A 12938-nucleotide genomic window follows, 5' to 3' on the forward strand; every position below is an offset into this window, starting at 1 on the left:
CTCGGCCTCCCGCCCTGCCAGGGGGCGGTGCCGTGGGGTGACGCTTATTTAGGGGCGGGGCGGAGTGTTGGCCCCGCCCCTCCGCGGGGCAGGGCAGGTGCCTGCCGGCGGTCCGGGGCGGGGGAACCCTTGTATACACCGCCCCCCCTCCCCCGCCGGAGTAAGGAGGGACCCCTGCGTTGTTCCTCTGGGTGTCGGGACCCCCGTGTGCCCCCCGGGGCAGGACAGCCGCCTGCTGACACGCCCCCCCGCTGGGGCTCCCACCCCTCAGTACCCCAGCGCCCCCCGCCCCGCCGCTGCCCCGGGAGGGGCTCCGGGCCACCCCTGCTCTGCGGCCGCCGGTGCGGGGGCCCGGCGCGGCCCAGGGGGATGCTGCAGTGTCCGAGTTCCCCCCCGTAATGGGCTGAGCGGGGGCTCCGTGCCCGGAGGGAGGGGGGTCGAGCAGGGAGGGAGAGAGGAGGGGGTTGCGGCGAGGGCAGCCCCCAACCCTGCCCAGCTCCCGGCTCCGCGCCCCCCGCCCGTCCTCGCCGGGGGGCGGTGACGGGTGGAGCCGCCCGGGAGGGGCGGGGGCGGGGGGCGGCCGCAGACCGGCAGCGGCTGCGCCGCGGCAGCGGGAGCGGAGCCGGAGCCGGGGCTGGTCCTGGTCCTGGTCCTGCCCTGCCTGCCCGCAGCAGTCTGAGCACGACGCGGCGATGGGCCGGGGGCGGCCGGGGGGCTGAGGGCGGTGGGGAGCGCGGGGGCCCGGCAGCAGCATCATGAGGGCGGGCGCAGAGGGTGGCAGGGAGGGCTCGGGGCTCTCCAGCCTGCGGGCCTTCGCTCACAGCTCCTCGCTGCACGGCATCAGCCACGTCTTCGCCTACGGGGCCGTGTCGCTGCGCCGCGTGCTGTGGGGTGCCTTCTTCCTGGGCTCGCTGGGGTTGCTGCTGCTGGTCTGCGCCGAGCGTGTTGCCTACTTCCTCACCTACCCACATGTCACCAAGCTGGACGAGGTGGCTGCCCACAACCTCACCTTCCCAGCCATCACCATCTGCAACCTCAATGAGTTCCGCTTCTCCAAGATCACCCGCAACGACATGTACCACGTGGGCGAGCTGCTGGCGCTGCTCAACGACCGCTACGAGATCAGCAACCCGCAGCTGGCCGAGCCCCACGTCCTGGCTGCCCTGCGCGACAAGGCCAACTTCAAGAACTTCAAGGCGAAGCCCTTCAGCATGGCCGAGTTCTACAACCGCACTGGCCATGACCTGGCCGACATGCTGCTGCAGTGCTCCTTCCGCGGTGCTAACTGCACTGCCCGCAACTTCACCGTGGTGAGTGCCGGCCGCGGGGCGCGATGCCCAGCTGGAGGAGGGGGCTCCACCGGTGACTGGGTGGCCACGTGCCCCTGAGGACCACGAACGGATGCCAGTGTCCTGCCAGGGTCAGGCACCGGCATGCTGAGGCTGTTGCAGCACCAGTGGGTGAGCCCCACAGCCATCCCACTGGCGTGTCCCACCACCTGCAGCCCACCTTCCCAGGCACTGCAGTGGGCCAGCTGAGGTGCCCTCACCCCACCCTCACTGCAGGGGTGCCTGGTGGCTGTGAACGGCACCCAGCCTGGAGCCGTGCTGTGCCGGGACCCTGCACCCGGCTGGGCAGCTCTGCCTGTGTGCAGCCCCTTGCCACGGGATGCTTAGGGGTACAGCCCCTGCTCCCCCCACGCCAGCCCCAGGTGCCACCCAGGCACCAGCACCAGCCGCTTCCCCGGCTGAGTTTGCAAACAGGCTCCCACTCCCGCAACTCCTCCGCGCAGCTGGCCCTGGCGCAGCCAGGGGTCTCCTATGCCAGAGTCATCCCCCCTGCAGCCGTCGTGCTGCCCTCAGCACTCCCCCACCACTCCTGGGGCTGTGCCCACTCTGCTGCTGAGCCAGGGAGTCGCTCTCACCACAGCAGCCGTGCCCCAGCAGCGGGGCCAAGCTGCATCCCCCGGGCTGCAGGCTTGCCCCTGGGTGACATGCAGGGTGCAGGCAGCTGCTGGAGCGTGGCAGAGGGGAGCAGGGCTTCCACGTCCCTGTGCAGGTGGGGGCTGCTGTGGGCAGCAGGGCGGCCGTGGGAGGGAGTGCCTTCCCTGCCCTGTGCAACCATGGGTGGGAATGGGGACCCCCAGCAAACCTCGACTGCAGGCAGCCTGTGCCAGGTCCTGTGAGACCCGCCTGTGGCAGTGCCTGCCCAGGAGGGACAGGCAGGAACGGTGGTACGGGCAGGAGAGGGGCATGGACAGGAGACATGTCCTTTGTGCTGCGGCAGTGCCGGGGAGGCAGCGTGCTGTGGGAGCTGGGCAGCCTGTGCCCGCTGCTTGGCCACGCTATCACAACAGCATTACTGTCAGCTTAAGACTACTAATGTGCAAAATTAATTTTCCTTGGGAGCTCAATTGAAAAGCATCCCCTTCGGCAACTCTGCGACCCCTGCGCCCTTTGCTGGAGCAGCTCTGTCGGTGCCCCTCTGGCAGGGCCAGGTGGCAGCCGCCTGGGTTGAGGGCTGGGACATGTGGCGGGAGGGCTGAGGGTCCCCAGGGCAGGACGTGGGGTGGCACAGCTGCCATGGCAGCTGGAGGGCCAGCACCTCTCTGGAGAGTATGGCTGAGCCACAGGGGCACCAGCTTGCTGCCAGCGTGGGGAACCGGTGCCTGCCCCAGGGGTGCGCAGGCACCCATCTCCGTTCCTGTGCTGATGGTGTCGGGGGCGGGTGCTGTGCTGCTCCCACTGCCCTGAGGGTCACCGATGCCTCCGGGAGCATCGGGCTCTGCCCGCATGTGTTGCACAACCGGCACCGCTGCCACCTTGTTTCTGATGGGCAGTGAGAAACTTCTGCCTGAGCAGCTGTGGCCACCCCCGGCACACGCAGCCACACCGTGGGGCTGCCCAGCCCAGCTCAGCCCTGTCTCTGCCTGCACCCACTGCAACTTTCGCGGCTGAAAATCCAGAGCTAATGCCTGGACTTAGTCACGGATTATGACCCTCTGCCCTGGGCCTCAGTGCTAAGCTGGCAGCTCACGGCACCGCGTCCCCTCCGGTGGCAGTGGGCTCTGGGGCTCCCATCCCGTGCCTGGGCTGGAGAGATCGGCTGTGTGCGGCACCTCATCCCAGCCCCATCCTTGGGGTCCCCAAGGACCCTGGGCACATGGCGAGTGTCCAAAGCAAGGGCTGTCCAGGCTGGGTCTGTGCCCCACAGCTGCCTCCCCCTGGGGCTGGCAGGGATGGGGCAAGCTGGGCTATGGGAACTGGGGGTGCTTGGGGCCAGCATGGCCCCAGAGTGCAGGGCTGGGGGGCTGATCGTGGGTCACCCTGAGTATGGGGACCAAGAGGGCTGGCAGTAACAGGGCTGTATCCCCATTCCTGTGTGTGTGTCCCCCCCCAGCAGCTATGTCCCAGCACATCCCTGTGCCGGGCAGCCGTTGCCATGGCAGTCGCCCCCCTCCTCCTCCTTGGGCAGCATGTTACCATGGTGACGGCTCCCCTCTTTAGGAACAGCCCATTACCATAGCAACGCCCCCCTCCGTGTCATGTGTTCCCCCCCCCTCCCCCCGCCCCCCCCCCCCCCCCCCGTGGGGCAGGATGGGGGGACAACCATACCCGGGGGACAGACACACACATGCCATAGCTGGGGGGCCATGGCTGCACCCCCTCCCCCAGGGCAGCCCCTCCATGGGGTGGAGGCTGTGGCCTCTGCGTGAGAGGGGTTCTGAGGGAGCAGCTCACAGTTGTTTAGCTCAGGGTCATGCTGCGGGCTCTGGGCAGGGTCTCTGCCCCGGGTGCTGGTCCCTGGAGGCTCCGGGTGCTGGGGTCCCTGGCTGTGGGTGCTGGTCCATGGGTGCTGGGTGCTCTGGGGTTGATGGCACAAGGCTGGCTCTCAGGTCCTTGTGGGAGTGACAACCTCTGCCACCATGGCTAAGCCAAGCCCTGGTCCCTGTCTCTGTCCTGGCTTGTGCCCTCACCACTCACATGTCCCCACATATCCCCACATACCCCTGGAGCTGTGCTGAAGCCCAGTCCTGCTGCAGAGCCAGGCAGGATGGACCACCATGGCCACTGAGCCACTAGGGCCAGATGAAGGGGCACAGGGGATGGCCAGCCCAGCCACCTTTCACCTGCTCCTGTGCCCTGCATGGGCTGGGACACATCTTTGTGCCTGGTGCACCGGCGTCGTGCCACGTGCTCCAGGCTGGTGCCTTCCTGGCTTGCTGGGCACCTTCCTGCTGCAGGCTGGGCAGTGGGTGCAGCACTAGGTTGTGTACCCCCGCGTCGCTGTGCTGGGAGGTGGAAAGCCGTGGCCTCATCTTCCCCACCGTCACCCTCTGCAACTACAACTGCTCCCAGCTCACCCCCAGTGACCTGTTCTGGCTGGGGCAGCTGCTGGCAGTGGGGAGGGAGGATTTCCCCCCTGTCTGCGGGCACTGGGGCAGACCCCCCAACCTCGCCGGCTTCTTCCCCAGCAAGAGCCACGACCTGGGCGCCTTCCACCAGCGCGCCTGGCACCCCATCCATGAGATGCTGCTGCGCTGCTGCTTACGTGCCCAGGACTGCGGCCCCCAGAACTTCACTGCCGTGAGTGCCAGCACCACTGCCACAGCTACAGTCACTGCCACGGCCACGGCTGGCTCCGCCCCGGGCAGGACCCACAGCAGCCTCAGCTGGCTCTGCCCTGGGCAGGGCTTGGGCAGGACCCCCAGGGCTGAGCAGGTTTTGGAGCAGTGGGGTGATGGGGTGTGTGGGCTGTGGGGCAGCCGTGCCCCCACCCTGTGTTCCCTAGCCCCAGGCACTCGGTGAAGCTCCCACTGCGCTGCCCTGGGGCAGCTCCTCTTGCCCACCCTGCACCCACGGGGCCATGGAGAGATGTGGGGCTGTGGGGAAGTGTGGTGGGGATGGGGAGCCACAGGAGGATGGGGGGGCTGTCGGGCTGCAGTGCAGGTGTAGGGGGCCAGGGCGGGGTGATGGCCAGAGTGTGTGGCTCAGCCCCGCTCCCCACAAGAGAGCCGTCCCCGGGGCATGGGGAAGGGGTGGGAAGTGGCTGTGGGGCAGCGGGGACAAAGTGTGACGGCAGGGGCAGGTGGTCTGTGCTCACTGTGGAGGCTGGTGAGATCTTTCTCCATGCTAGTGGGCTGTGGGAAGAAGTGGGTCAGCCCTGGGCTGGGGGGGTCTGTGGGCACCTTCCCAGGGGTTGGGGTCCCACATCCTGCCTAGCTGGGGAGGAACTGTCCCTCTGCCATGGCAAGTGCTGGGAGGCAGGTTACAGGCCGGGAGTCCCACAGCACCATTGGGACCTGGCAGAGCCAAGGACACTGTGCTGAGGCAGAGGTAGCAGCAGCCACTCCACGACCCCATCCACAGCCCCCACACCAGCCCCTTCCCTGGTCATGGACTGATGGAGCACTGGGATCCAGCACTGGGGCTGTGCCGGGTCCCCGGGTGCTGCCCCCCAAGCTCTGTTCGGTGGGTGCAGGGCAGGTGCACGCCCAGCACCCCAGATACTGTTGTCTCATGGATGGCCCCCGTGGTGGGTGCTGAGGGTCCTGCCCTGTCCCCACAGATCTTCACCCGCCTCGGCAAGTGCTACACCTTCAACTCGGGGGGGCCAGGCCGGGAGGTGCTGACCACGCTGCAGGGTGGTGCGGGGAACGGCCTGGAGCTGATGCTCAACGTCCAGCAAGAGGAATACCTGCCCGTCTGGGGGGACACGGGTGAGGGCCCCCCCCAGCTCTGCCCACAGCCTGGCTGAAGCCCCGCACCCCCAACGCCTTCCCTGCCTTGCAGACGAGACCTCCTACGAGGCAGGGGTGAAGGTGCAGATCCATAGCCAGGAGGAGCCCCCCTTCATTGACCAGCTGGGCTTTGGTGTGGCACCTGGCTTCCAGACCTTCGTGTCCTGCCAGCAGCAGCGGGTATCCGGCCGCTCTGCCCAAGCGGTGCGTGGAGGGGGCTAGGGGGGCACAGCCCCCTCCCCAGGGCTCGGGCAGTCCTGGCACAGGGGCAGCCATCCCCATGGGTCCATGCTGTGCCAAGCCATGCCACATGGCAGGTACCGTGCCACCGGCATGGCAGCTTTGCTGGCAATACCGCAGCACGGTGTGGGGCAGCCCCATGCTGAGGAAGCTTGGTCCTGCAGCACGCATCAGCCCCCGGCAGCGACCCCCCAGCCTCCTGCAGAACAGACCGTTGGCAGGGGCGGCATCCAGCTCGCGCAGCCAGACACCTAAATTTAGGTGTCTGGAGTGGGTGTCTCCATGTGTGCCGGCGCTCATGGTGTGGGCTGTGGCAGCAGGAGTGCAGCCCTTGGCGCCCATGGGTGTCTTGCTGGTTCCTGCTGCTGCATTGCCAAGCACGCACCTTGCACTGGCCCCAGCACCACTCCATCGACCACCACAAGGAGCATGGGGGTCCATGCTGACCCCCAGAACGTCTGGCCCCTGTGTACTCCCAGCTGGTGCCATGTGCCAGGTCTCGCCCAGCACCTTCCCACCCACTGCCACGCTGGGTGCAGGTGACACCGGTGCCCCACAAGGAGAGGCAGGGGTGGGAGCAGGGTCTCTGGGGTGGCGTGACCCCCCCAACACCACTGCATGGGGCCAAGCTCTGCCTGAGGGACACAGCACCATGGTGGGCTGGGAGGTGGGCGTTGCGGGCCAGGGATGCGTGTTTTCCTTAGCCCACGGCCGGCAGCTGGTGTACCTGCCCCCACCCTGGGGGGACTGCAAGGCCACCCCCATCGAGTCCGACTTCTTCACCAACTACAGCATCACTGCCTGCCGCCTGGACTGCGAGACCCGCTACCTGGCTGAGAACTGCAACTGCCGCATGGTGCACATGCCGGGTGAGCCGGGGCCGGGGCTGGGGCTGGGGGGTGGCTGCCGCAGGGCCGGGGCGGTGGGGAGACCCTCCTGCCCCTGCGACTGCCGCCTCCCCCCGCAGGCAACGCCAACGTCTGCACCCCGGAGCAGTACAAGGAGTGTGCTGACCCCGCGCTGGGTACGTACTGGCAGCACCCTGCCCACCTCTGGCATCCCCGGACACCTCCAGCTTCCCCCCAGGACCCCTCGGCCACCCCCGCACCTTCTGCCAGGCTCTATCATTGCAAACGTGGCATCATTGTCCCCATGCCCTCGCCACAGGGGGTCCCTGCCTGCTCAGACCCCGGGCACACCAGCCATGCTCATGGCACGCTTGTCCCATGCCACCGGCACCCACCACCGCCTGGGTGGCTCCAGTCAGGAGCATCCCGACCCCACATGGGCAGGAGTCCCAGTGTCCCCATCCCACCCATGCTTCCCCCCTCCAGACTTCCTGGTGAAGAAGGACAGCGAGTACTGTGCCTGCCGCACGCCCTGCGCCATGGTGCGCTATGGCAAAGAGCTTTCCATGGTGAAGATCCCCAGCAAGGCCTCAGCACGGTACCTGGCCAAGAAGTTCAACAAAACGGAGCAGTACATCGCGTGAGTGCCTGCGGCTTCGAGAGCACATGGTGTGGCACGGCATCCCCCAGCATGCAGGAACTGGCACGGCATGACAGTGTGACATGGCATGGCACAGCCACACATCCCTACCATATGTGAACTGACACGGCACAGCACGGCACGACCTCCCCTGTGCAAATCTGCCCCAGCACAGGGAAAAACGTGGCACCACACAGCATGGCATGGCACAGTATGGCACAGCACAGCACGGCATCCCCCAGCATGTGTGAACTGGCACGGCACAGCACACCGGTGTGAGACAGCACAACACAGCTGTGTGGCATGCCCCAGCATACATGAACTGGTATAGCACGGTGGTGTGACGGCGTGACATGGCACAGCACGGCCACACGACATCCTCAAGCATAGATGAACTGGCACAGCATGGCACAGCACCACCTCCCCTCTGCAAATCTGCCCCAGCACAGGGAAAAACACCCAGCACCACACAACCAGTGTGGCACAGCGTGGCGTGGCACAGCACAGCATGGCACAGTACATCCTTGTGCCATGCCAGCTCAGGGCAGACCCAGACCTCTCCACCCCATCCTGGTGGCTCAGCACAGCCCCCCCCCGTGGCTGGGGATGCCTCCTGATAGCTCCTCTGTCCGTCCCGGACCCTTCTGTACCTCCCCAGGGACAATGTGCTGGTCCTGGACATCTTCTTTGAGGCCCTGAACTACGAGATGATCGAGCAGAAGAAGGCGTATGAGGTGGCGGGGCTGCTGGGTAAGTGCCCAGGGGGGTCCATGAGGGTCTGGGGGGGGGAAAAAGCCCCCCCTCTAACACCAACCCTCGGCCAGGCGACATTGGAGGGCAGATGGGGCTCTTCATTGGTGCCAGCCTCCTCACCATACTGGAGATCTTTGACTACCTGTACGAGGTGAGCATCCCCCCAGCCCCCTGCACTGCCCCCCAGCCAGAGGATGCTCAGGGCTGTGGCCAGGGGCCCTGAACCATCTCCCCCAGGTGTTCCGGTACAAACTCCTCAGCTTCTACAAGGAGAAAAAGAGGGCTCCCCGGAGCGACAGCAGCACCCTGGTAACACCCCTCCCCGACAGCCCCCTGCAGCCCCTCATGGCTCAACCTGCCTGGTGCTGCACCCCCTCAGCACCCCCCAACCCCTCCGGGCTGCGACCGGGCCACCCTCTCCCCCCAACCCTGGCACAGGCGGCAAGGGGGAGGGGGGGGGGGAGGGGCGGTCCTCACACCTCATCCCACCCATTGCTGCTCGGCCTCATCCCACTGGGACCCCCGCACTCATTCGCTCCTCTCTGTCCGTCCGTCCGCCCGCCCATCCTGCACCCACGCCGCCGGCCAGGAGCATCCAGCGGTCCCGGGCAGCCCTGCTGTCCCGCTCCCTCCGGGGCCCAGGTAGAGATCCCCCTGCTACACCCGGGGGGGGCAGCACCCAGACCCCCACCCCGGCAATGCCAGCACAGGGGGGCCGCGGGGCTGCCTCCCTCCAGGGGGGTGATCGGGATCCCTGGCCAGGGTTGAGGGGCAAGAAAGATGCAACCACGGTCCCCCTGGGCAGGGACCCCCTTACCCCGTTCCCCTGCAGATGGGCCCTAGGGGTCCACACACCCACTCCCTCCATCCCAGGCTTTTCTTGGCATCATCACCGGGGGCCACCCCCCCACCGGCTCTGCTCACATCCTCATGCATCACTCCCCAGCACCATGCCCCCTGGGTCCCTCCTGCCTAGTGACCCCCATTCCCCTGCAGCTGGGGACCACCCCAACCTCCCCTCTCCTGTCCTGGGGGAGGTTGACCACTCAGGGATGGGACAAGGTGGGGGGACAGCCTTGCTCCATAGCAGCTGTGTGCTGGCCTCCCTGAAACTAGGGGGGTTCCCAGGGCAGCCCCAAGGGCATTTGGGGTCGGGGCAAGGGGCAGAGCCCCCCAGCATGGCCCAGTGCAGTGGGATGGGGGTGGTGGCTGCAGCGCAGCCCCCTGGAGCCTCCAACAGCTCCCCCCCATCCCCAGAGCCCCCGTCCACCCCTGCGCTGCCACACGGACAGTCTCAGCTTCGCCCCGAACGTGCTACCTCGTCACCCGGCTCTAGGCGCCTTCGAGGAGTTTGCCTGCTGAGAGTCCAGCCCTGTGTCCCCCTGTTGGGCTGGGGGGGGGGTCCAGTGGGGCCCCCACCAGACTGCCCTGCCGGGACCTGGGGAGCCCATGCGGCTGTGGAGCTGGCACCAGGCCCCAAGGTGCCCCGTTCTGGGCCTCCCACCACCACTGCCTGGGGGTGGTGGCAGTGGTGGTGGGTCCCTCCCGGCCCTCCTCCAGTGTACCTGCATGCGCTGCTTGCGCCCACCCCCCTCCCCACTGCACTGTACATTGCGACGCCTGCTCGCTGTGGCCCCCGCCCCATTAAAGACCTGTCCCAGGCCCTGGCTCCTGTGCTGCTGGCAGGGGGGACAGGGGCTGTGCAGAGCAGGGCAGGCTCTGCAGGGGTTGTGGGGGGGTCCCCAGTGCCCTAGGAAAGAGAAGGCAGGTGCTGGGGAGAGGGAAGCTCTTTATGGAGGTAACAAACACGCATGATCACCCACGTACAGCAGCACGGTAGAAAAAAAACAAGGTCCCCCCCCAGCCCTGAGGCTGGTGCCCGGGACCCCCTCTCCTGCCAGGGAAGGGGCCGGGGTGCAGCAGGGAAAGGAGGGGTGGGGGGGTCCCACCCACCCCACCAAGGTCCCTGCACCTGGTCCTGGGAGGGTCCTGCCCCTCCACCAGCACCATGGCCCCATGTCACCGGGGAGGGCTCCAAGCGCTCCTGGCCCCACTATGGGGCTGGGAGGGTGAGGGACAGGAGGGGCTGTGCTAGCACCCAGCAGCCAGGGCAGAACTGGGGCAGCACTGGGTTAAAAAACCTAATAAATACTGGAGGCGGGGGGCTGTGGGGCTGGGGTCCTCACCTCACACACCCCGCCACTGCCCTTCCCACCACTGCCAGAAGCATGCCCAGAGCTGGGGTGCTGCCCCTCCAGCTCAGCACGGGGGCTGGGCCAGTGCCAGGGGTGTCCCTAGGGGGGGCAGAAGTCTGTGAAGTAGGGGTGCTGGAGAGCCTCCTCCGCCGATATCCGCTGCACCGGGTTGCACTTCAGCAGGTTCTGGTGATGAGAGGTGAGGCTGAGCCCCCCAGCCCCCACAGACAGGCACCCCCCTCCAAGAAGCCAGAGCCCCTCTCACTCCCAGGGAAGCCCCGTGGGGCAGCAGGATGGATGGGCAGAGCACTCACCTGCAGCAGGTCCCGGCCGGTGGCGTTTAGCTTGGGCACCACGTTGACCAGGGAGGTGGTGGCGGGGTACATGGGGTAGGGCTGGGGACAGAGAGGTGAGCCCTGGCTGCCTGCTCCTGCCACCCACCACCCCTGCCCCCAGCCTGCCCCTGCCTCACCTTGTAGTCTGGCAGCTTGGCCATGGCTGGCCACTGCTCCTCTGTGGGGGTTCCCAGCAACGTGGGGATGGCAGCAGTCAAGGGCCACCACGGGGGTCACCCTGCCCATCCCTGCCTCACCCTACCCTGCTCCCCTGCCCAGGAGAGGGGGATGCACCCCTCCCGACGCATTGGAAGGATATCGGAAAATTCTCTTCAGCTGGTCATCCACATCATTCCCTGGGAACAGGGGCCGCCCCGCGTTGGCCAGCTCTGGGAAAGAGAGAGGGGCTGGGCCCCAAGGCCCCACAGCACCAGCAGCCACAGCCCCCTGTGCTGGCAGCCCCGGCAGCACTACCTGCGAAGATGCAGCCAGCTGACCACATATCGATGGAGGTGGAGTAGAGCTTGGCGCCGAAGAGCACATCTGGGGGCCGGTACCACAGCGTGACAACCTGCGCAGAGGGCCAGGGGGGATGCTCAGCCAGCCGGGGGATGGGGAAGCTGAGCCTCCATCCAGGAGAAGGCCTCCAGCAAATGTGCGGACCTCCCAGCTCACCTCTGCCGAGTAACAGCGCACAGGGATGCCAAAGGCCCGGGCCAAGCCAAAGTCAGCCAGCTTGAGCTCCCCGTTCTGCAGGGAAAGTGCTGCGTCAGCAGGACAGCGGGGGACACACCCTGTCCTGCACCCCAGGGATGGCAGTGGCCATCACTTCAGGCCCTTCAGCCTTTCCCATCGACCAAAAACATGAGGCAGAGGCAGCATCACAAGCCACGGACAGCCAGGACAGTTCCACAGCATCACCCCCGCCTCAGCCCCCACTAGCAAGCAGCGCCCCACCGGCACGCAGCCCGCTGCTGGCACGCAGCCTGGCCCTCACCCTGTTGATGAGCAGGTTCTGGGGCTTGAGGTCTCGGTGCAGGACGTTGCGGCTGTGGCAGAACGCGAGGCCCTTCAGCAGCTGGTACATGAAGGACTGCAGAGAAGAGCACAGCCCCAGCAGAGTCCATCAGCTCCTGGAGCCCGTGGGCTGGTGCCAGGGGCAGTCCACGGTGCCGCAGCCAGGCAGGACAAGTGCCAGCCCGCCCGAGGGCTTGCCAAGTCCCCCAAGCGCACCTTGACGATCTCTGGGTCCAGGTCCCCGTTGCAGCTGTCGAAGTACTTCTTCAGGTCCTGGGAAGAAGGGAGCAGGGGCCGCGTCGGGCAGGGCCAGGGGCCTGGCACCGTGACCCGCTCCCGGTGCCGCCCTGGTGCCGGCACTCACCTGGTCGCAGAACTCGAAGACCAGAGTCAGCTTCTTGTCGCTGTGCAGAACGTCGTGGAGCCTGCAAGGGGAGGGGGGACCCTGAGGCCCCGCGGCACCCGGCCGAGCCCCCGGAGCCAGGCCAGCCCCGGAGGGGTGCGGGGCTCCCCCGGGGCTCCCCACCCCCCGGCCTGGCAGCCCCCCCTTGCCTGACGATGTTCTTGTGCTTCAGCTCCTTGAGCAGGCAGATCTCCCGCAGCGCCGAGCTGGGGACACCCTGCGAGAGAGCGGAGTGCTCAGGGGGGGCCCAGTACCGGCCCCGGCCCCCACCCCGGCCCCGGCCCCGGCCCCCCCCTCACCTCATCGTCATCGTCCAGCCGCACCCGCTTCAGCGCCACGATCTCGTGCGTCTCCCGGTTCTTGGCCTTGAACACAGTCCCGTAGGTGCCTGCGGACAAGCGGGTCACCGCCGCACCGGCCCCCCAGCCCGCGCGCCCGGCCGGGCCCTCCGGCCGGGCCCTCCGGCACGGCCCCGACCCCGGCCCCCGGTACCGGCACCAGTCCCCGCCCCGACCGCACCTTCCCCGATCTTCTCTAGCTTCTCATATTTCTGCATCTCTCCGCTCCGCTCCGGTCCGGTCCGGCCCGGCCCCGCCGCCGCCGCCACTCCTCCCGGCAGCCCCCGCGCCGCCCCGCGCCGCCCCGCCCCGCCGCCACTCCTCCCGGCAGCCCCCGCGCCGCCCCGCCCCTGGGCCCCCTCCCGGCGCCGGCCCCGCCCCCGGCCACACCTTCCACCCCGCCCCACACCGTGGTTCCGGGTTCGATTC

General features: G+C 67.7%; 2 protein-coding genes across 5 annotated transcripts; one reads left to right on the top strand and one right to left on the bottom strand.

Moving 5' to 3' along the window:
• The first annotated feature begins 134 nt into the window (after positions 1-134).
• On the top strand, positions 135-9876 carry ASIC3 (acid sensing ion channel subunit 3). Of its 4 annotated transcripts, XM_055803975.1 has the most exons (11): positions 135-1310; positions 5569-5719; positions 5793-5920; positions 6699-6849; positions 6948-7004; positions 7315-7468; positions 8127-8218; positions 8293-8372; positions 8459-8530; positions 8811-8863; positions 9479-9876. In XM_055803975.1, exons 1-11 carry the CDS (start codon positions 756-758, stop codon positions 9555-9557), a joined length of 1572 nt encoding a protein of 523 aa, XP_055659950.1. In that variant the 5' UTR covers positions 135-755; the 3' UTR covers positions 9558-9876. The 4 variants fall into 4 exon arrangements, 3 of the variants coding, with proteins under 3 accessions (XP_055659950.1, XP_055659949.1, XP_055659951.1); XM_055803974.1 differs by having other exon boundaries at positions 8459-8863; XM_055803976.1 differs by lacking the exon at positions 8811-8863.
• Positions 9877-9992: 116 nt separating this feature from the next.
• On the bottom strand, positions 9993-12817 carry CDK5 (cyclin dependent kinase 5). The gene is made up of 12 exons (XM_055804000.1): positions 12691-12817; positions 12471-12559; positions 12321-12388; positions 12133-12193; positions 11985-12041; positions 11749-11844; positions 11427-11501; positions 11226-11322; positions 11071-11140; positions 10889-10949; positions 10731-10811; positions 9993-10602 (listed from the first exon to the last, which is right to left on the bottom strand). The coding sequence occupies exons 1-12, from the start codon at positions 12725-12727 to the stop codon at positions 10516-10518; spliced, it is 879 nt and encodes a 292-aa protein (XP_055659975.1). The 5' UTR covers positions 12728-12817; the 3' UTR covers positions 9993-10515.
• Between the last annotated feature and the right edge of the window lie 121 nt (positions 12818-12938).

The sequence above is a fragment of the Falco peregrinus genome, chromosome 5 (assembly GCF_023634155.1).
Source record: "Falco peregrinus isolate bFalPer1 chromosome 5, bFalPer1.pri, whole genome shotgun sequence".
NCBI lineage: Eukaryota > Metazoa > Chordata > Aves > Falconiformes > Falconidae > Falco > Falco peregrinus.